Source organism: Cordyceps javanica, chromosome 1, assembly GCF_051103115.1.
Source record: "Cordyceps javanica chromosome 1, complete sequence".
Classification (NCBI taxonomy): domain Eukaryota; kingdom Fungi; phylum Ascomycota; class Sordariomycetes; order Hypocreales; family Cordycipitaceae; genus Cordyceps; species Cordyceps javanica.
The window spans coordinates 222260-243619 of NC_139295.1; the positions used below are offsets into that span (position 1 = coordinate 222260).

At 51.3% G+C, this 21360-nt stretch overlaps 8 protein-coding genes and 1 non-coding gene across 9 annotated transcripts; 7 read left to right on the plus strand and 2 right to left on the minus strand.

Annotated features, from left to right (window-relative positions):
• Nucleotides 1–245: 245 nt before the first annotated feature.
• V2A60_000068 (uncharacterized protein) lies at nucleotides 246–914 on the plus strand (the record flags this gene model as incomplete). The annotated part of the gene is made up of 1 exon (XM_083251440.1): nucleotides 246–914. The coding sequence occupies one exon, from the start codon at nucleotides 246–248 to the stop codon at nucleotides 912–914; it is 669 nt and encodes a 222-aa protein (XP_083107566.1).
• A 676-nt stretch (nucleotides 915–1590) lies between these two features.
• Nucleotides 1591–3499, minus strand: V2A60_000069 (MFS transporter; the record flags this gene model as incomplete). The annotated part of the gene is made up of 5 exons (XM_083251441.1): nucleotides 1591–1937; nucleotides 2015–2219; nucleotides 2285–2681; nucleotides 2750–2876; nucleotides 2965–3499. 5 exons carry the CDS (start codon nucleotides 3497–3499, stop codon nucleotides 1591–1593), a joined length of 1611 nt encoding a protein of 536 aa, XP_083107567.1.
• Nucleotides 3500–4313: 814 nt separating this feature from the next.
• Nucleotides 4314–5315, plus strand: V2A60_000070 (uncharacterized protein; the record flags this gene model as incomplete). Its single annotated transcript, XM_083251442.1, has 1 exon — nucleotides 4314–5315. The coding sequence occupies one exon, from the start codon at nucleotides 4314–4316 to the stop codon at nucleotides 5313–5315; it is 1002 nt and encodes a 333-aa protein (XP_083107568.1).
• A 250-nt stretch (nucleotides 5316–5565) lies between these two features.
• On the minus strand, nucleotides 5566–10578 carry V2A60_000071 (uncharacterized protein; the record flags this gene model as incomplete). Its single annotated transcript, XM_083251443.1, has 11 exons — nucleotides 5566–5776; nucleotides 5849–7147; nucleotides 7213–7339; nucleotides 7394–7735; nucleotides 7789–7951; nucleotides 8023–8717; nucleotides 8769–9002; nucleotides 9055–9334; nucleotides 9402–9613; nucleotides 9677–10205; nucleotides 10291–10578. The coding sequence occupies 11 exons, from the start codon at nucleotides 10576–10578 to the stop codon at nucleotides 5566–5568; spliced, it is 4380 nt and encodes a 1459-aa protein (XP_083107569.1).
• Nucleotides 10579–12127: 1549 nt separating this feature from the next.
• Nucleotides 12128–12526, plus strand: V2A60_000072 (uncharacterized protein; the record flags this gene model as incomplete). Its single annotated transcript, XM_083251444.1, has 1 exon — nucleotides 12128–12526. One exon carries the CDS (start codon nucleotides 12128–12130, stop codon nucleotides 12524–12526), a length of 399 nt encoding a protein of 132 aa, XP_083107570.1.
• Nucleotides 12527–14808: 2282 nt separating this feature from the next.
• Nucleotides 14809–15192, plus strand: V2A60_000073 (uncharacterized protein; the record flags this gene model as incomplete). The annotated part of the gene is made up of 1 exon (XM_083251445.1): nucleotides 14809–15192. The coding sequence occupies one exon, from the start codon at nucleotides 14809–14811 to the stop codon at nucleotides 15190–15192; it is 384 nt and encodes a 127-aa protein (XP_083107571.1).
• A 1385-nt stretch (nucleotides 15193–16577) lies between these two features.
• V2A60_000074 lies at nucleotides 16578–16659 on the plus strand. Its single transcript has one exon. It is a non-coding gene; the product is annotated as a tRNA-Ser (tRNA).
• A 907-nt stretch (nucleotides 16660–17566) lies between these two features.
• V2A60_000075 (uncharacterized protein) lies at nucleotides 17567–17914 on the plus strand (the record flags this gene model as incomplete). Its single annotated transcript, XM_083251446.1, has 1 exon — nucleotides 17567–17914. One exon carries the CDS (start codon nucleotides 17567–17569, stop codon nucleotides 17912–17914), a length of 348 nt encoding a protein of 115 aa, XP_083107572.1.
• Nucleotides 17915–18559: 645 nt separating this feature from the next.
• Nucleotides 18560–19225, plus strand: V2A60_000076 (uncharacterized protein; the record flags this gene model as incomplete). The annotated part of the gene is made up of 1 exon (XM_083251447.1): nucleotides 18560–19225. One exon carries the CDS (start codon nucleotides 18560–18562, stop codon nucleotides 19223–19225), a length of 666 nt encoding a protein of 221 aa, XP_083107573.1.
• Nucleotides 19226–21360: the final 2135 nt, after the last annotated feature.

A 21360-nucleotide genomic window follows, 5' to 3' on the forward strand; every position in this document is an offset into this window, starting at 1 on the left:
TCGTCGCGATACCGTTAGTCTATGAGACGTAATGATCGTTAGGATGAACGCGATAGAGTTACAAGTCAATCAGGTTTGGAATATCTATATAACGAGGTCATCGCACCCAGAGCACAGAGATTTACTTTTCATCAAGAAGCATTTCGAAACCACAATCATCATTCAAAACTCTTTTCTCCTCCGTCTACTCTACAGCTCTACCATTATCTTGAATCCCTTCACTTCATCTACAAGCACCCTTCAAAATGCGTTTCACCGAGAGTGTTATCTTGGCAATTCTTGCCACCGCCACTTCTGCCGCCCCAGTTGATAACATCGCTGGCGACAAGCGCTCCCCCGCCGCTGGCAAGGAGTACCTGCACTTTGATAGTGATGTCCTTGACAAGCGTGCTGCTGGAAAGGAGTACCTTCACTTTGACAGTGATGTGCTAGACAAGCGTGCTGCTGGCAAGGAATACATCCACTTCGATAGCGATGTCCTTGACAAGCGCGCCGCTGGCAAGGAATATATTCACTTTGATAGCGATGTTCTTGACAAGCGTGCCGCCGGAAAGGAGTATCTTCACTTTGATAGTGATGTTCTCGACAAGCGCGCCGCTGGCAAAGAGTACCTTCACTTCGACAGCGACGTCCTTGATAAGCGTGCTGCTGGCAAGGAATACATCCACTTCGATAGCGATGTCCTCGACAAGCGTGCCGCTGGCAAGGAATACATCCACTTCGACAGCGACGTCCTCGACAAGCGTGCCGCTGGTAAGGAATACATCCACTTCGATAGCGATGTTCTCGACAAGCGTGCCGCTGGCAAGGAGTACATCCACTTCGATAGCGACGTCCTCGACAAGCGTGCTGCTGGCAAGGAGTACATCCACTTCGACAGTGATGTTCTCGACAAGCGCGAGACTCAGCAGTAAATGCGCGACAGCTCCGCAAACAAAACACTACGGCGGGACGAAAAGTATTCATTGGTGGATCAAGTTTCCATTCATCTTTGTTATGGCCGCACGCCAAAGTCTTGCCAGAATATTCTTGATCAATTGTTCTAGTGGTGGTGTATCTATTTCTTTAGTAACTTAAATACATGACAACGTCCACTACATAATGCCTTGGTGTCGAAGTGAGTGCCCTTATTGTCTTGGTGATCATGAATGTCGAGCACCATCCTGAGCTTCCTTCCTTTTTTGGGCATTTTGAGGCATCTGAGTCGAGCCGAAAAGCTCAATCGCCCAGTAAATACGGCGTTGCCTGCAAATGTTCGATTGAAACCCTTCCTACGACCTCTCGCACATGCCTGCACGCATACAGTATTACATTATCGCTATCTCTACGGCTTTAACTTACATCAAATAATTTTGAGCTTCTAATTGGCCATTATCAGCGTACCCGCTCTTAACTGCGCGATGCTTTACACATTTCTGCGGAAATCGATTGATGAATTTTTCAAGCAAATGTCTCTGTATTCAGGGTTCTACTCTGATATGATACTTGTCGTTTTGCGTCACTGCTCACAACCTCAACCACCCGCACCTAGCTATTTTACCAAATCTAACAAAAAAAGCAAACTTAATGTACCTCGGAAAAAGAACATTCTCACGCGCTGGCTCTCTCGGCACCATCCAAGAACCCTTGGCTCTCTTCATCCGCTGGGGCAGGTTTCTCATCTGGACGCTCCACCGAGCGGACTTGGAAGAGCGCAACGGTGGCTAGGCCACAGAGCAAAAAAGAGCAAAGATACGGCAACCCGCGGCCGACACCATCTAGATTCAGACTCCAGCTAAAGGTCTGCGCCACGATTGGTCCAGCAAGTAGAGACCCGGTCGTATCCATGATGGCTACGGAGGTCAGAAGCGTGCCTATCATGTCTTTCTCGACCAAGGCGCTTGCGAGAGAGCGGGCAAAAGATCCAAATCCGCTTCCAAAGGTATAAAAGACGATTGCTAATGCGAGAGTGCGGTCAGCAGGAGAACTTTATACTTTGATATACCAAAAAAAAAGACGGGGTCTTCTCGCTTACCGATGGCTGCCACCCACACTCGGGGCGCGATGACCAGCAGCCCAAAGCTCGTCATGATTAGCATAATGCTGGCTCGACATAATCTGAGGTCTTTCCGTCGCGGCGGGACGGCGAGTTTCTTGACCATGTATGTGTCCAATGCAGGCAAGATGAGCGCAAATGTAATGAGCTGTGCGAATGCTCTAAAGGAAAGCATGTAATTTGCCTGTCGTAACATGGGTTAGAAATCAGTGCAATCCCTCAAACGTCACCTTCGAGAGCGGGAAGTACCTTGGCAATTGGCAAAGAGTATCTGGTTGAGATGTACTGGAGCAGCACAGACAGGGATTGCCGCGAATAATCCATCACTAAAAACGTAACCACGAGCAAAACAAGACTCCTGTTGCTGGCAATATATCGGAGTGTCGTCGAAATATGCTTCCACGTGCCGCTCAGGCGACCCTGAATCCCTTGCGGCCCATCCTCTGAGCCATCCTCCTCTACTGTCTTTGCCTTGGGCTGCAGTGTTTCCGGGACGGAGCCGGCTAGGATCATGGTCACCACGGTGCACCCCAGTCCGATAAGAATCGGAATCCAGAGGTTGATTTGCATGAGTTTCGAGGAGACCAGAGGTCCAATGAGCTCGGCAACTATCAAGACGGTTTGCGCCAAGAAAAACACTTGAGATCTACGAGCACAGTAGGGTTAGTTGACTGATGTTGAGAAGGGTTTTCTCCTTAGCAGCTGGCAACTTGCCTCTTGTCTTCTGAAGTCGAGTCCGTGAGAATCATCATGCCAACGGCGCTCGTCACTGTAGCTCCACCACCAATCATTAAACAGAGGGATGACAGCCACATGAGCTTCAGTGGCCACTCAGTCCAAGCTACGTTGAGTCGCAGATTAGCCGCCGCCGCCGAGATGAAAAAAAAAACAGGAAAATAATGCTGCTCGTACGCATGCAGTTGACTTACAGATGAACAAAACCCACATCAAGCCAATGGTCTGCCCCAGCATGCTCAGGAAAAGCACACCGCGTCGGCCGTGCTTGTCGGCAAGGACACCAAAGTACATGGCGAGCACCAGTCCCGGAATGCCGTCAAAGAAGGTCTGCCAGCCAAAGAGCTGCGCGACGGCGTCTTGCACCGGGCGCTCCTTGCACATGTCCTCCGACGGGCTGGTCAGCCCGAGGGTGGATAGCGTCTCTGCCGAGTAATACTTTCGACAGACGATATCCTCAATCAGGCGCGTCTGCGGAGCCGCGGACATGACGTAGCCGAAGCCGTCAATCATGAGCATCAGGAGGAGGATGATGATTGGGTGCCAGTATGTCTTTTCCCGCGAAGTATTTTGCGTTTTCGGTTGCCTATCGCAGCTAAAAACGGTATCGCTGTCGCTGCCGCTGTCGCTGTCATAGCCCTTTGTGTTGTCTGGTGTATTCATCTTGACAGCCGCTGAAGATATGGTGCCGTACGTCGTCGGCAAGCGCTGCTGCTGTGCAGATGCCATCGCTGTTAACGTTGGCCATTGCTTTCAGACATGTATGTCGCCAGGTTTTATTTTTTAGGGCTTGGACTATATCGCGTGTTGCGGAAGCACTGTCAAAGCCGACGAACTAATGCTCACAGCACAATGAAAAACTGCCTCCACAATCATTATGTGTCAAAAGAATGTGGATGAGACCCGGTAATGTAATCTCATCAATCTCGGCGAGCGTGCGCTGCTAGGCTCGTCAGCTTACCAAGTGACCTTGTATTGGCCGACAGTCGTTCTGCATGTTATTGGGGGCTAAACTAGAAGCACACGCTACGCTACGAGTGTAATATAACAAGTTAATAATGAACTGTGATGAGGTCAAGTGACATATGTATGCTGTATATATAATAAATCAATATCATCACCTACCCTCTCAGAGGCGGGAGGGAGCCCAATTATGTAGCTAGTCATGGCGTTTCCCATGTGGTGAATCACTGGTGATCATTTATTTTACGTGTAAGCTGATGCCTATACAAGTAGCCCGCTTCCCCGACTAGGATAATCTAACAAAATACCAGTTGGTGGAGCTCGGTAAGTTCACGGGTAACCCTCATTATCATTCATCATTTCATCTCACACAAATTGCAGCAGACAGGACAGGCCGCAAGTCCGATGATGGTGGCTAAAGCTATCAAAAGATGGCAAAGAGTGACTTCAAATATATAGAACTTTGTCCTATCAAAACCATGGCTGCTATCATACAGCCATAATCACCCCCAAAACGCTCTTCATATTTTCGCAGCTTCGACTCTGAAACCTTTCCTCCCTGTCCCCATCGCTGCCCAACATGGACCGCTATCCATCCATGAGCTCCCTTCTTCCCTGCTACCTTCATAAGCCCAAGGACCAAGAGCGCGTTGTGATCCCGCAATTCAAACACCGTCTCGACCTCTGCCGCGCGTGGAACATCCCCACTGGCGCCCGCATTCTAGACATTGGCTGCGGCCAGGGCGAGTCGACTCTGATCCTCGCCGATGCCGTCGGCGCAGGCGGGCACGTCACGGGCGTCGACACCGCGCCGGCCGACTACGGCGGCCCGTTCACTGTCGGCCAGGCACAAGAGTTCATCCTCAAGTCGCCATACGCCAGCCGCCTATCCTTTGAGCGCGCACAAGTCATTGACGTTCTGCAGCGCGTCGGCGATGCGTCTCCTGACAAGGCTCGGGTCCAACCACCTGCGCAAACTGCATACATCATCACTCAAGAGACCGCGGTCAATGACCTTCCGCCGTCCCCCCGCCCAGAGCCCATCTTTGACGGCGCCGTCTTCTTGCACAGCCTCTGGTACGCCCGCTCCCGGGACCATGTCGCCTCGCTATTCTCCATGCTTGCCAGCGCCCGGATCCCGCGCATCTACGTTGCGGAGTGGATGTGCGAGGCAAAAAAAGTCACCCAGCAGCCGCACTATCTCGCCGCGCGCGCCCAGATGCTGCTGCACTCGTACAAGGCGGTCGAGGACAGCTCACCGCGTCTGGACGAGCAGAATGTCCGCGCCGCGCTGCCTCCAGACGAGCTCTTTCGGGTTGCCGCAAAGTACGGGTGGAGGATCGCGGACCAGGGCGAGGTCAGCATGCCAGACGGGTATATGGAGGGTCACTGGGAGGCCCAGTTCGTGTCGTCGGCCGCATTCACCACAGCCATGGAGCGCGAGACCATGACTGATGAGCAGGCAAAGGAGCTACGCACGTATGCAGAAATGGTCAGGGGCGCATCAGAGGCCGTAAGGAACAGTGGGAAAATGGTGGAGAGCATGAACGTCGCCTGGGCTGTGCTAGACCTTGACTTGTAGATTTTTATGGCAGTAAGAGAGCATTCAATGACCTTATTCTCGCGCAAATTTGTTTCGTAATGTATGTAAAAAAAATACTCTCAGGCAGCACATACGGCTGTGCAACTTCCTCAAGGAAGAGAAGTAATCTTTATAATTAGGCACGAGCTCTCATGCGACTCAATTTCTGGTGCGCATTCTGGTACGCATCACGAATAGCATTGTTATAGACAAAAAGTTACAATCATACGCTGCTCAAGCTAATGAGAGACTACTGGTTTGATGTACCCGACGTAAACAAGCTGTTCCGCTTGATTATCTCGGTCGCATTACCAAAGTCGACGAGCTTCCCCTTGGCCATGACTGCAATCTTGTCATATTTGGCTGCAGCCTCAACACGGTGCAGCACAGCCAACGTCGACTTGCCCTTCAGGCGACGGGCCATGACCTCCTCAACTTTTGCTTCCGTTTCCGCATCCAAACTAAAACGAGGAAAAAAAAGATGTCAGTAATTGTTATATGGAGAAAGCGGAGACAAGGCTGAGTATGCTCACCTGCTCGTTGCCTCGTCGAGAACGATGAACCCCCCCGGCTTGCCACCATCGCTGAGGATCAGCCTCGCAATGGACAACAGCTGGACTTCTCCGTTTGACATGTTTGCGTCGATGCGCTTCGCACCGAGGCCCCCAGACTCACGAATCTTGTCCCAAATTGCGCACTCCTCGAGCAGTGTGACAATCACGTCGTCGGAGAACCGATGCTCGGGATCGAGCTCCTGGCGGAAGGTAGACGAATCGACAAAAGAATCCTGCGAAATGACGCTGAACCTCTGACGCAGCTGAACCATGTTTATGGTAGAGGTGTCCACGCCGTCAACAGAGATGCGCCCCATTGGCATGCGTATCATTCCCATAAAGGCCAAGAGAAGTGTGGACTTGCCAGAGCCAGTCTTGCCGCAGACGGCGACTCTCTCTCCGGGTAGAATCTCGAGCGAAACATCATTCAGATTCCAGACCGGAGCATTAGTCTCTTCATCTTCGGACGCATATGTAGCGTAAATATTTTGGATCTGGACGTGGCCCTTGGACGGCCATGCGTCCGAGACAGCCGTCTTCTCCTCGCCCACGGCGATTTCTTCGGGGGTGTCGCGCTCAAACACGGCGATTCGGGCAATCGCTCCGAGAGACGTCTCTAGCGACGTCCACGCAATGATGAAATTTGTGAGGGTCGATCCGATCGTGGTAACGTTGAGAAAGGCGACTCCAACAGCGCCGGCGGCAACCCTGCCTCGAAGGCCCACAGCAACACCCGCGATGGCAACGGCGAGTCCAGCGACGACAAGTTCGAGAACGAGCTGCAGCCACCGCTGCGCCATAAAGAGTAGGTAAAACGGCTCTTGTGAGCGGTCAAACTTTTCGACGAATTTCTTCCGCATCTCCCCCACCAGGCCGTTGGCACGGATCGTGGCCAGACCGGATGCCGTCTCTCCAAACTTTGTGTGAAGCACGCCTTTGGACTCGAGGTCCAGGCTTCGCAACTGCTTTGACGTGCGAAGATAGACTTTTTGTATCATGTACAGGACAAGGACCGCGACGGGAATGGCAGCCAGTGCCTCGTTGGCGACCACGGCAATCAGGATCAGCTGGAACATTGCAGTCAGCAGCTCCGCAACAGTATTGAAAAGGTCCAGCGGCAAAAAGCCGTCGACAAAGAGCAGATCTTGGTTGAAGCGATTCAAGAGGCTTCCCGTATCGATGCGGCTGATGTATGAAATCGGCGCCCCAAGCGTGGTCTTTAAAAGAGCAGCGTGCAGAGATCTCGCCGAAGCTGGAACAACGCCCAGCATGAGATGCCTAAAGTTGATGTCAGAAACAGACGCGGTAAACAAAGATGAAACATGATGGGTGGAGAGATTTACATTGACCAAGCGAATATAGCAACCAGTGGCAGAATCTCAATAAGAGCAAAGTAACTGAGCCAGTAACCGTTGCCACGCGTATCGCGGTCGTTGGCCAGCGCCGCTGACCACCATTGCACCCACAGATCTGATGATTCTTGGTCAGCACATGCAAACTGTGCCCAGAGAGTTGGGAGCTTACTTGGAAACATAAAGGCCACTGCAAACACAATTCCAGCGAGCAGAAATATTATAGCGTTTGGATATCCCATGGCGCGAATGTACCGAAGATACACTGCCCTATCGCCAATCAACTTGGTACTCTTTGTCTTTTTGGGTTTGGGTTCAGCGGTGGAATCTGTCCGAGTGGCCTCGGTATGGTTTGAGGGAGGTACACTCCCGCTTGACGCGTTGCGATCCTCGCTGGCCTCATTTTCGGCAACATCTTCGTCCGACGGCTCTTCCTCAATGTCAGCAGAGACCTTGCTCAGCGAGCCATCCTTTTGAATCTCGTAGACTTCATCTGCAAGAGCAGCCACCGTGTCTAAAACGAAGATTAGTTTCCTATTGACGCACAAAATCATCATGCGTACTCACTATCGTGCGTAGTGTAAATCACAGTAGTGTTCAGTTGACGAAGTAGACCTTCCGAACCCAACAGCTTTGTCGCGACACGCTTCTTGGTCCGCCGATCCAGGGCGCTGAACACGTCGTCTAGGAGAATTATCTGCTTTTTGGTAGAAATGGCTCGAGCAAGAGCCTAGATGAAACTTGTTAGATGCATAGAGCATGTAGGGCAAGTAGCAATCGGAGTGTTGAGCCCAAACTTACCAAGCACTGCCGCTGACCACCACTGAGCCGTGCACCGCCACTGCCCACCGTACCATCACGGTAATCAGACAACTTCTCGAGGTCTTCGAGAGCACAGACGTGCTTAACCTTTTCCAGCCAGCTGCTGTCGCTACTAGCAACATATTGAGTCCAATTCGCTTCAGCAGAGATATTCTCTAGCCACGCAGTCTGGCCACAATAGGCTCTGCTTCTGTTAGAGACAGCGACCGTGCCACCCAATCGTTCCACTTCGCCAACGAGGGACTTCATGAGAAGTGACTTTCCTGACCCAACTCGACCGACAATGGCAATCTGCGAGCCTTGATCGACACTCAGATTGATGTGTTGCAGGATGGGCTTTTCAGAGGTCCATCCGAATGACGCGTCTTGCAAGCTCACGGCAAGCTCACGGTGTGTATCTGATATTGCAGATGCATCCCCGCATCCCGCAATTGCTTCCACTGTACTGATTAACTCTGGGGTCTTCATGAAGTCATAGATTCGCTTAAAACAGCCATACGCCGAGCCTATAGTTGGGAGGCCTTGTAGGAGGTGAATAAGCGGTCCGCCAAGAAGAGAAATGATGATGAGAGACGAAAACATCTTGGTAGTGTCAAGCCCAGCTTGCGATGTGTCTGATGTCAGAACGTACGCAGCAAAGACCAACAGAGGAGCGATAGTCAACATGCTGTAGGCTACATGTCATTAGCAAATGCAAGACGAAAGAGACGCCTCAGGTCACTTACACAGAAGCACACTCACGCAGGCTAATACTCGAAAGTACCTGGCAGTATGAATCTCTTGATTCCGAAACTCCTTGATTACAGCGCCGGCGCGCTCTTCCGAGCCCATCATCTTGACCGCCTTCATTGAGTCAAGAAGTCTCTTGGTGGCACCGATTCGTGTCTGAACTGCGCTTAACCAAGCTTGCTGCTGAACGCTCATGATCCGAGCTATCCAAACGCTGCCTCCGCCGCACACTATCCATAGCATCAGCAGTGTTTTGTCAGTTTAGTAAGCGAGAAGACGTACCAAGACCAAGCCCGAGCATCGTAAAGCAGGCCACTCCAATTCGTCGATACAGCAGATACGTTGCCAAAGAAGTCTCAATAATGCCTACCAAGACCTCGTATATGAACTCTGCGCCTTTTATGATGCGCTGCACATCAGATATCATCAGGGTCATGGCGGTGGACTCTATGCTGCTGTCCTCGCGCAGTCGCAAGACTTTTTCGAATATGCCCGTAACGAGGCCACCGCGAATCATAGTGGCATTTCTGAATACTTGTCGCCAGTACAAGCTGGTTGAGACCTGTTGCAAGTATGTAAGTACACGTGGGAACATGATGCAAGCCTACGATACAGTGGAGTATACTGACAGCTATGCCCAGGTAAATCAGAGCACAAGCACCTATCAAACCAATACCGTGGTTCATAGGCGCTTCATCATCAAGGTAGTTAAGCATGGCCTCGACAAAAAAGGTCTGTGAGTATGTGAAGCCAGTCAAGGCTAGTCTAGGGAGTATTGGTATGAATGCAGACAAGCCAAGACATTTGAGAGTGAGGAGTGCGAGCTTAAATGGGGATCCCACTAGTTCACGAGTAAAACATCAGCTTTCTAGTCACGCTGAGAGTGCAAATACAAAGTGATTACCGGTTGTGCCATTCACAATGGGAGCAAATTTCTCTCTGAGGCTATCGGCGTACAGCTTCTTGTCAATAGGCCCAACATCTGCGGGCTGGAAGCTTCTTTTGAAACCGATCACGAAGAGCGAGTTGAGCCAGAAGAAGAATGCTTTGCTGATTGGGCCAGCGCTCTCCTCCGAGGATGACTTTTCCGAGCCAAGTGAGAGATGGCTCTTGTTCTTGGCTTCCAGGCAGAAGGCAAGCGTCTTGACGGCACAGTCGGCAGTCAGAATCGCAGCCAGCGCCGGCTGAGGCATAAGCCAGTACGTTCGTGCGCGGACGGCGCCGAAGAGAGCAGTGAAGACCAGGTAAGCCAGTAGCACGTTGGACGGGCGAGTACTTCTCGTATGCTCATAGGGGGAAATGCCAGCGGCGACGAGAGTGGCGAAAAGAGACAGTGCAGCAGCCGCAATGGAAGCAGTGGTCTTGGTCCCATCGCTGATGCTCTGCGTTACGAGAAAGGCAAGGCTCAAGCCCGATGAAAGCACCAGAGTCGCCTGCATGCAATCAAACTTTGTCGTCAATCATCTGTCACATGCGCGAAGCTCCTCAAAATGTGTGAGTTGAACTTGGCAAACTTACAGTCTTGGCGGCGGCAGCCCAATCAATCTTTGTAACGGGGGCTTTACGCAGCAAGACGACGGCGCGAAGAAAGACCAGCAGGACAAAGACAATGCACGGCAGCAGGGTGAGAATCGTCTCTTGGAAGAGGAGCGTAAAGTCGAACTGGGAGCGGCAGCCCCGGATCGCGGGCCCGAACGCCCGATCGGCGGAGGCGGGGCAAGCAGCTTGCGTAGGCTGGCCGCGATGCTCGATGGAGAAGATGCTCTCCGTCGCAAGCTGCGAGACGTAGAAAACGACGGACGCCATTGCCTCTTACATGAACCGAACAAAACCCCAGGTGCGCACTCTGAGATGGGAAAGCGAGAAACAGAGAGAGAGAGAGAGAGAGAGAGAGCGCGCCGGAATAGACATTTGGAATGCGGGCGGGATGGGGCAGCCTCGGGCACAGACCTTTACTGTTGACGGGGCATCTTAAACTTTGAGCTAATGCATAAGCTGATATTGCAACTGCAGGGACAAACTCCATCTGCAGCCTTGCTGGGTTTGGTCCTGTCATGGCCCTGGTTGCCGCACCGTTTCAACTGCGCTAAGCGGCTCCCATTCCTGCCAAACGGTGGAGAGGAAAAGGTGAGCTGACGCGTAATCTCACAGGCGACGAATCAAGACATGGATCCCCGATCCCCGTGAATCCTCTGGTCTTTTTCAGGGTCTGGCCCTTGTTGACGAATCAGGTCAGCTCTTTTCCCACAGCCTCCTGCTAGCACAGTGGCTTGGCTGGCAGCCAGGCTTTTATTTATGCTTATTCAATGGTCTTCTCTCGATTCCTCTACTTTTTTCATCTTCTTTCCAAGCCCTCACACTTATTGATAAATATATTTACCGTCACAGCTGCGACCGGCCCAGCATCCTACCCTGTACAGAAGTGACATGCGCACGCGCCGGTCCCCGTATCTGGTTGGACTCCTGCAAGATGCCGATTGTAGCCCGAAGAACTGCATCTTGTATAGCGTGACCTCTCAGCTGAAATGAATAACCCCGAGCAGCGTCGCACAGTGAGCATTTTAGAGCACCCCGTTGGAATTTGTTACGTGACCTGAAGGTAACGGACAAATTTGGTCATCATGATCATCCCAGCAAAGTACTTGAAAGACGGCCAGGCGGTTTTGGTAAGCGCCATGGCTACGTACATGAGGCAGAGCACAAAGAACAGACAGTTTACACTGTGATGCTCAGTACTACTTGTGATGGGTAAAGGGCCTCACTCTCATCAATGGCGAGAAGTGTTACATCTTAGTAGCACTTGTTTTAAAGCAGAGTCCATTTTTCAAAAGTAGCTCGGTTGCTGGCGGAAGTCATTTTAAAAGGTCGGGAATGACTGTATCAGGCTGGGTCTCGCGACATGCAGGCCCAGCACGGATTGTTGCTTTTCATTAGCCTGGCACGACTCTGAGGAAAGCGAGATACAACCTCCAAAAACTCTGGTGTGAGGTATGCACAAGGGTCATTTACGTCAGTTCTTAACTCTCTCGGGCTGTCAATCACATTCAAGCTAGATTTCTCACCGAGTTGTAGCATGGATGGGGCGTCGTACCACAAGGCGACTAATATAACTGTTCGAGCGGGAGCGGCCGCACAAGGGGCCATGTCACATCTTCTTATAGTGAATGCAGTGATTAGCGAGCCCACGCGCCCTCTCTTTTCCGTTTGTGACACCTGTGTAAGTGTATATAATACTGGTGTCTACACTATCCTCATGGCCATGTCCCAGTGCCCCAGCAGATACAGGAATCCGGAAATACACTACCAGGTATCGGTCCACTGTTAACTCAAGCAACATAACCAGCAACTCTTCACAATGGAGGACGTGGAGATGTCCCAAGCGTCGCCTCCAGACAGAGACGGCGAGTCCAGGGACGACCAGACAGTGGTTCAAGATGAGCTCAAGCGAAACCTTGAGCGTCTGATCACTATGATGCTTGAGGAACAAGGTAACTCTACTCAGAAAAAGGTTGAAATTGAATGTCTGGAAGGCATCGCCACAAAAGTACTCCGCATGAACATCGATGACAACACGATGAAGGCGCAGGCCAACATCCTGCTGGCACTCTGCCACGAAACCCAGGGCAAGTGGGCCACAGCGTGGCACGAGTACAATGCTGCCAAGGACAAGAGCCTCGACTGTTGGCCGAGTGAGTTGGAGGGGCGGCGGCAGTACTGCAAGTGCATATTGAAGCAAAAGAACCAAGGCTTTTAGGTTTATAGAAAAATCTCTTTTCTCTCCTATGCACCCGTTTGATGCACTCTGTCCGGCCTCTGCGCCATCAAGTCCGCACAAATGCGGCAACCTACTCTTCGGTAAACTATCAGTCACCGTTGTTTTTTTTTTACTTCCAATTTAGCACCTAAGCTTTTGATTAAAATACAGTTGTCCATCACGTCTTTACAATGCCCGGTGACATGAGTCGCGTGACTGTACCATCAAGTCGCCGCCACTAAGTAAGAGCCTAAAGGCCGTACATTGGTCTCCTCTTCGAATTCTTCGATAGAGGTTATCGAGTTGGGCATTCGACCCTGAAATGTTGATTACCTGCTACTGACAAAGATCTGGAGTCGGCATATCATCTTTTGCAAATGCCAGGGATCAGCTCGAGCTTCGCAGCCTTGCAAATGTCGAAAAGTCCACTTGGCGAGCTGTTCTTTCTTCTTTTCTGCACGCATACCCTCGAGCTCTAAGCATCTAAGAGATTGAAACAATTGGAGAATCTTTGTTCCACTTATAATGCCGTGATAGCCGGAATTACTACCCTAGTATGTAGATTGAGCGTGCTGCCAAGAAGGTTCTTGCCGTCTGCGCTCGAAGCCGACTCGGTTGACGCCAAGCCCCCCCCCCCCAATTCACCCGTGTAGTGCGCATACGAGAGGGTTCTATCCAATAAGAAATGTATGAATAAATTCGTACGAAAGAATGAAAGGGAAAAGAGGCTGCGAAAGGCTAGCCTCGCGAGCATCAGGATTGTAACCGTTACACAGGGCGCGAGGACGAATTCTCGGCGCCAAGAGTACTCTCGTGCCGTTCAAACTCCTTCGAGAGCCTATATGACTCTTTCCATGGGGTCGGGTCAAATTCTAGCAGGCATTGCGCTCCAATGTTGACGAAAACTCCTCTCGGCACCCCCAGTTGGGCACAACGTGCATACTGCGACACGACCGACGCAAGCCATTCCTCATTCTGTGGCCCGGCTGGCAATTTTCAACAACCAAAATTCCATCGCGATAGCTAACTGAGGCACATGAGAATATGGCGAGATTAACGCTGTGACTTCTCAAAATGGGCGTGGGACTTTTCGATTTCTGAATGCGACCGTGGCACCCGAAAAGAAGGTCCGAAATTCTTTCAAGTATCATCGAATGAGCTCTCTAGAGCTTGAATTCACTCGGGCTACTACGTTTAAACTATTCGTAAGATGAGGAAGACTGTTTTCCAAAATCATTTCGGACAGCCAGGGCATTCAGGAGAGTATCTAACAGCTCTAGAAATTGTAACAGGGCCCCCCGACACTTCCCTTTCTTTCAGCGATGCTCCAGGCTGGTGTACAGCATATCGCTGACTTGTCTACCAAGCCATCGAGTAGCAAAGATAACAAAGTCACACAATATTGCAAACCATCATACGTGACAAGTTGTGGTACAGAAAATGCCCCCTTCATCAAACTTCAAACATGGGCAAACAACGCCTGCAGCAGGCAGATTGCACTGTAATATTCATCGAGTACGCCATGCAGTGTAGTGCTTTTACGGAACTTGTACGAGGGCCATCTTGCAAAAGAATACGAGACTTACAAGCCAATCATATGTCCTTTTAGGTGCCACATATCATGGCTACGAGTAGTCTCAGGGTCGTGGGAATTTGATCGTGGCTGTCGGGGCCACCAGCGCACTACCGCCATCTGAACACTACGAGTATCCAACCGGCTAGAAGCACTGTGGCAATCTCATCGAAATCTGTCTCCTTGTACTTGTATGTGATAAGTCTTTCGCAGAATACCTAGACGAAAGAACTAAGCTGAGTTTTCGAGTTGTGATCGTGGGGTGAAGGTCTGGACTGCAGTTGGTGTCTTCCGGGGCGCTTGCACAAGAAAGCAAAGTTTGAAATTACGCAAAACAGTGTAGCGTCGTAAAGGTGACGCATGTACGATAGTTGAACGATTATCGGGCGGCAAGATTGCCTACAGCTGGCCATGTGTAGCAGTCTCACCAACACGGCAGAAAGGAAAACAGAAACCATGAATGTACCGGGAGAAGAGGTATATAAAGCAGCCGTCTGCACCAGAATCCAGCAGCCGATTTCCTTTCATTTCAAAACAAGCGAGGAATAAATCCTACGCAAATGTTACACAACTCAACAAGGACGAAGATGACAGAAACGACAGGTAAAGCAACTTGTTCAACACCCCGTGCCCACCGCAAGCAAGAGAACAAAGAAAAGACTGACCAAAAGTACCCAGAATCTGTCTGTTTCCTCGCCCCCCCAGCATCATGAGCGGTTTCGGACAAGACGACTCCGAAACCCATCTATTCCGGGCCAGCGCCGCGCTCGCGAGCCATCCGCCCGACTACGATACGGCCATGCGGCACGCCCAGTCCGCGTGCGACGCCTGCGACCGCCTCTTCCCCAACGGCGCGCTCATGCAGCTGTATCTCGCTCTGCGATGGGAGCAGCACGCGGCGGCGCAGATCGCGGGCTGTGGCGGCGGCGGCGGCGGCGGCAGAGACGACTGGCAGTCGTCCCTCGTCGCCGTCCACACCTCTTTCGAAGCGTACCGGCTGGCCGGACGGCACGGCGGCGAGGGCTCGTGGGTCAAGCGAGCGGGCGAGCGCGGCGTGCAGCGTCTCATGAGCCTTGGCGTTGAATGCCTATGAGAGAAAGGTCTATCACAGGTGAGAGGTTGCGAAAATAAAAAAAAAACGTTTATTTTTTTCGGAGGGATGCACCGCTGTCCGCCCCCCTCGCTCATGTCTGGGCGGGGGGCGTCGGGCTTCATGAGAGTTTGTATATCTGGGAGCCCTGCATTATGGAGGTTTAGCAAGGACAAATTTACAACCAAGGTTTCTACAACGCGACTTTGCCGTAGTAGTGCGAGAACGTACAGTGACTTTGTTCTGTAGTGAGCTGAAGGGCGGCTGACGATGCATTCGTGAGGCTGAGTGACAAGTACTCTCCTTGCCGTATCCTCGGCCAGCGTAGAATTGAGGATGGATGTCAGCCGGAATCTGGGAAGAGCCATGTATTTTCGACGTTTGTCCAGCCGTCGTAGACATCTTGTCCGCCTGCAGTGCTAGGGTTCGGCTCGATGAATACACAACACAACTCCATAAAGTGCGCAGCAGTCTCTAACCATGATATCTTTCCAAGTATGAATGGTCTCAATCAGCATTGACCGACAAGCCAAAGGCGATTGCTTGTCGGTCAATCACTCCAGAGCGATTCAGCCACGTTCTTTTTGTCAACGGAAAGCAGTCTGTCCAAACGACGAGTCTCTGCTTGTTCGTCGCACGGCCTCGATGTTCCGCCTCTCTAGCAAAGGCTATCCATCTTGAGCCTGCTGCCGTGCGTAGACGTTTTGAATTGGTGAGGTGCTTCAGGCCGTTGATGACGCTCAACCCCACGGTTGAAGGTGATGATGCACAAGAGCCGGGGCAAACAAGTGAGCCATGCGATCTAACTGAAACCACCTCTTCCCGTAGTTGAGAATTGTCATTCAAAGCTCCTCACAGTTATGGGACTTTGCTGCAGCCCCTGCACTGCGCACGAAAATCACTGCCGTCCTGCAAAAGGCAATTTTCTTGTGCTCAGCAAGACTGTGAGACAAGTTTTGTCAAGTACTTATTCAAAGAAAGAAGAAAGAGGATGAGAGTGACAGAGAACCGGGCACGGATGAAGAAGTTTCTAAAAGTCGGCCGCCTCTTTAACAAATCACTCTATAACTAGCCTGTGGCACCCTGCAGATGCAAGGGACAGCTCTGACTCACTTGGTTGCGAACGATTTCGAAGCTATCGTCTTGTCTCACTAGACAATGAGAAAATATACCCAACCAATAGAATAAACAAAAGACGGAAAAAACTGAATAAAACAGTTGGCAACCAAGTCGCTGCAATGATTTTCACAGACAAAACTTGCGAAACAGGCCCCATTGGCCCTACACGTGTAAAAAGGCAAAAAAAAAAAAAGGCAAAAAAAAAAAAAAAAAACTTGCCTGTGAACCTTCTTGAGGCAGTTATCGTCGGCTTCCAACAACAACTACAAGACAAGATGGCCGAGTGGTCTAAGGCGTATGACTAGAAATCATATGGGTTCGCCCGCGTAGGTTCAAATCCTGCTCTTGTCGAGTTTCTTTTTTTGAGAGTGGAATCTCCCCTCCTCTTTTTTTTTTTCTTGGGTGCGTGGGGTGGGTGATGTGAAGCTTGCTTACTATGTATTACGCCCTTTTTTTTTCTTTCTTCCTTGCAGGCTGATATCGTTGCAGAATGTGGGGCGTTGCAGGGTCCAATGTGGGGGAGGCTGAACCAGGGTAGCTCGTGGCGGCACGTGGCTGTAATTCTAATTCTTTATTTTTTTTTCAACTTCGTTCAACTGAACTAGAAAAAAGTATGATTGTATAATTGTATAATTGTTTGATTGTATTTTTTTCCGTCTGTCATGTTGGGCTTACCGTATTGGGTTAAATCTTTTTTCTTCCTTTATTTCCCTTTATTTCCCTCTCGATAGTCTTGTATACCTGATATCAATCCAACTGTAAAGCGCGTAGACGAGTTCCGGGAAGCACATGCTGACCTCACTACGACAGGAGCTCAAAAGTGTGGCCGACTCCCGCGAGTGTCTGTTATTCAGGCCGAATGTGGTCGCACAGTGGTCCAGTGATGAAGCATCGATGCGGGTTCAACACCTCTCTCCTAGATCCTTTGCGTCCTTTCCCCCCCTTCCTTCTCTGCGTCTAGAGAGGCATGTTTCCGATCTCTTTGTCGTCGTCGACGAAGCCATGTCACAGACTGGCCGTCAAAGAAGCTGCCTCGACTATATAAACCTCTTGCTCGTGAGCTCGATTCCCTCCCTTTTTTTTCTCCAGTAGATACCGATTCAAAAAAAACAAAACAAAAAAGAACAACGACCACGAGTAACAGACATTTTGGTTTTCCAAAACCTTGCCAAGCTCGCAATCGACTTCAACGATTTCTCATACCGGTTTCTTCTTTTTCTCTTTTTTGGTTCCTACTTTCTCCCTTGCTCTCTCCGCCATGACTTCCCCCGACGCCGACGCCGACCGCATCCAGCAGCTGTTCAAGCAGATACGCGATATCGAGGACAACGAATTGACAAAGGACAAGCCCAACTGGAGGCTCGTGTATCTCACTGGAATGGACGGGGTCCGATACTTCACGGAAAAAAACCACAAGTGGGCAGCGTACTTCGTCGTCGCCCAGGCCCACGAAGGCATGCGCGACTGGGAAAGCGCCTACCGGTACTGGGACTTCTGCCGCGAGGTGGAGCCCAAATGGTGGACGCCCGAGTACGAGGCCCGCCTGGTGGCGTGTTTGGAGCGTTACCAAGCGAAGGAGAGAGCTCGGAAGGGAACCTTTCCTTGATTCTTAATTGTATCTCGCTAGCAAGGTTCGTTGGCGTCTCTTTTTCTCGCTTTCTCCTTCCTTCTTTCTCTTTTTCTTTCTCTCTCTCTCTCTCTCTCTCTCTCTCTCTGAATTTCTCTATTGGCTTCGTTCTTTACTCTGTTCCCCTCTTCTATTCTGTCTTGTCGTTTCTACATTCCTATCGCCGACTTGAACCCAGTCGAGTATCCTCTGGGTGCAGTCAGCTAGATAGCAGCAGAAAAGAAGGAAGAAAACACAAATTTAAAATGCACCCCATACCTGGAGACTTACAAGTTCCTTTTCGTGTCACCACCGGGTAGTCCACCTCGTGGGTGCAGCAGCGTGTTAGCAAAATGCCCTCGTCGGTGGCGCGTCTGCCGGCGCCATCGCGAAAAAAAAATTAAGTTTGCACGCCTGCTGCGCTTAATCCAACCTTTTTCTCTATTAAAACCAGCCCATGCCCCAGACTACACGTTGTATCCTACCGATTCTCGGGAAAAATCTCTCCTCCCTTCCAAAAACAACCCCCCAAAAATCGTATTCTTCCCTTCTTTGCTACTCCACAAACTCTTTTGTCCTCCTAACGCGTACACGTCCAGCGTTCAGACCACACAAAACGGTTTCCTCTTCTTGTTCTTACTAACCATGAACGTGTTCAAGCCCTTCAACCCTGCCATCCCCTTCTTCCGCAGCCTGCGGGACTACGACCGGCGCGTCATTCAGCCGCAGCCCCCGGGCGACGACCCGGAACGGCGTTTCCCTTGGCTTGTGGAGCCTGGGCTGCAGTCGATCGAGGTATACGAGAGCATCATCGGACGGGCCTGGAAGCAGCACCTGCGGCCCAAGTTTCCGGGTCCGCAGCGCGTGTACATTGCCGAGGCCGGCGTCGTGCAGCCGCGGTCGTGCCTGTGGATGCCGCCGGGGTGGGTACCTCCGTCAATGGACCGGCGGCTGCGGGAGCGGCGCGACGTGTGCTTCACGCTGCTGTCGGCAGCCGAGGACCGGGCGGTCCGGGACCGGTTCGAGGCAAGCGGGCTGCACGTGGCGCCGTGCCCGTACGTGGCCACGCCGCTGGGCCAGGTGATGCTGGCACGCGCTTCCGCCGCAGCGCGCGGTGCCGCGTGCGTCGCACTCGAATTCCCGGGTGGCGAGCAGGTCGACTCGCAGTTCCCGCAGAGCGTCCTGCCGCCGGGCGTCGTCCGTCTAGGGTGCGACGGCGTGATTGCTTGGTCGGTCCCGAGGGACAACGGCCTGCTGCGGGGCGGGCTGAGCGAGGACGATGGCTGGCGTGTAAGGGTTCTGTGGAGATGAGACAACTGCTAACTACTCAGTAGAGGATATTCCGCGGGGCAAGGAGTGGTTATAAGGGCGTTCATGAGAACGCTAGTGGTGACTGTGTCGTGGGCCAGGTTGCGGTCTGGCCTCGATGGAGTCAGATGCGCGTGCTGGTAGAATTTCGGAGGTCACTCTTGGTCTCAAAAAAGCCACGGTCACAGACTGCGTTGCAGACTTCAGGTTGACAAGGTCGATGCTGTTTGCCCACGGGTCATGTTCACTTGGTACAAAAGAGTTGAAGGCGGGTTACACTAATGATTGCGCAGGGATTAGATGTTGGCAGTTTCAGAGACGGCCTATGTGCCTGGAGGAGTGAAATGTGTGCAGCTATTCTTTAATAAAGAAATTAGCATCATAACCTAAATCTATGTTAGGCATCAAGAGCATCTAGATGGCTGCCGCGCCCTGGCCCGGCACAAGGGGCGGAGGATTCCGCCGCGGGAGCGGTCGTGGCTGAGCCGAGAGCTGCGAGTCAGGGTAAAATCCCGGCCAGGGACAGGCAGCCAAGCCAAGGCAAGAATGCAGGAATCAACAGATTTGGTGAATGAGGCGCAGCTCAAGTCTTATTACACTCTAGATTGACGAGAAACTAATAATTAAGTTGGCCGCCTTGAAGTCTGCGTGATGGACGTGGCTGCCACCAAGCCTAAAGCGGAACCCCCGTGACGAGCGAACGAGAGCACGTGCCAGGACAAGGACGTAGGTACCTGCTTAGGTGCATGTACAGCGAGTAAGGTAGTGTAATAGCAGCACCAAGTGCATCTATAATAATTTTTAGTTCTTGTTTTTTTCCTTTTCAAATACAAACTTTTTTTTTTCGCTCGTGCGTAGAATGCATCTGGACTCATCAAAAGAGAAAATACGATGCATCGGGCATGTACTCCGTGTCCGTGTAGATGGCGTGCGTGCGTAAAAGCTGCAAGTCATAGCGAGGGGGGAGGGGAAGGGTCAGTGACAGATAGGGAGACGCTGAGTGGCTAGGTCGGGCTGATAAGGATAAGGTGGAAGGGGGGGAGAAGAAAAAAAAGAAGGGTGGCGAACATGGCAGCTGTACGGATTACTGGTACGTTCTGAGTAGATGTTGAGGAGCTGCAAAGGCAAATGCAGTGCAGGATTACTGTACTCGAAAAGTATGCATTACAGAGTACAGATTATATCCAGGAACTTGGCAGCAGTATTCGTATTCAGTTGGTTAGCTACTTTAGCTTGGATACTCATGTATTGGCAAGTATCCGGAATAAAAGAAAAAAAGTTGCAGGGAAGAGCTTCGAGTCAGAGGCCCCACCATAGCTTCAGCTACCACCCACCCCACCGGACGAGAGACCGCGGCAGCTAAGTACTTTCTAGCTGCAAAACGTAACAGACTGCAGAGGAATGGCTTTGGAAAAACAGTCACGGCAAAAATAGGTACTACTCGCAGCAAGTGCTCAGCATGCGCTCCCGGCAAGTACCTTGGTTTTTGGTTGGTGTGACTGCTAAGAGGCCGGCCGTCGGCAGCAGCTTGACTCGTTCTACCGAGTACTGGCAGGTGGTAGGACGAGAGCACCGGAGCGCACCGGCCACGCCGAGCTGTGTTCGAGTCAGCTGCCAGCCTGCTTTTTGCCTCTATCAATTTTTTTTGTGAGTACCTATTCTTCTTCTTCACAGCCTCATAAAGGTGTATACGGATTTCTGATATTCGGTTCGGTTTTATAGCTGGGTCTCTAGTGAATCTATATACCTGCATTCCTCTCTCTCTTTGCTTTTCCTTTTTTTTTTTACTCGGTTTTCTTCTTCTCCTTCTTCCTCTCATGCAAACGGTGGCGAGCTTTTTCATACCCATGTAGCGATGCGGAGAGAGGTACCTTGAACCCTTGGGGGGGCCACCGAAAATACAAGAGTAAAGAAAAGAGAACGGGGAGCAGGATACCTACAGAAACCTTGGAAGGCTACCAAATTACCACTCATGCTCGGTAGATACGAGGTAGCTTCCGGTACTTGGGGCCTTCTCGGAAAGGTACCTTTTGGTATGTGGAGTAGGGGGTGCCACAATAACCTGTGGAGGGGTCCAGAGAGGCAGACTAGTAACAGCAGACAACAGATAGACGGACTCAGATAGGATGATGGGAGCG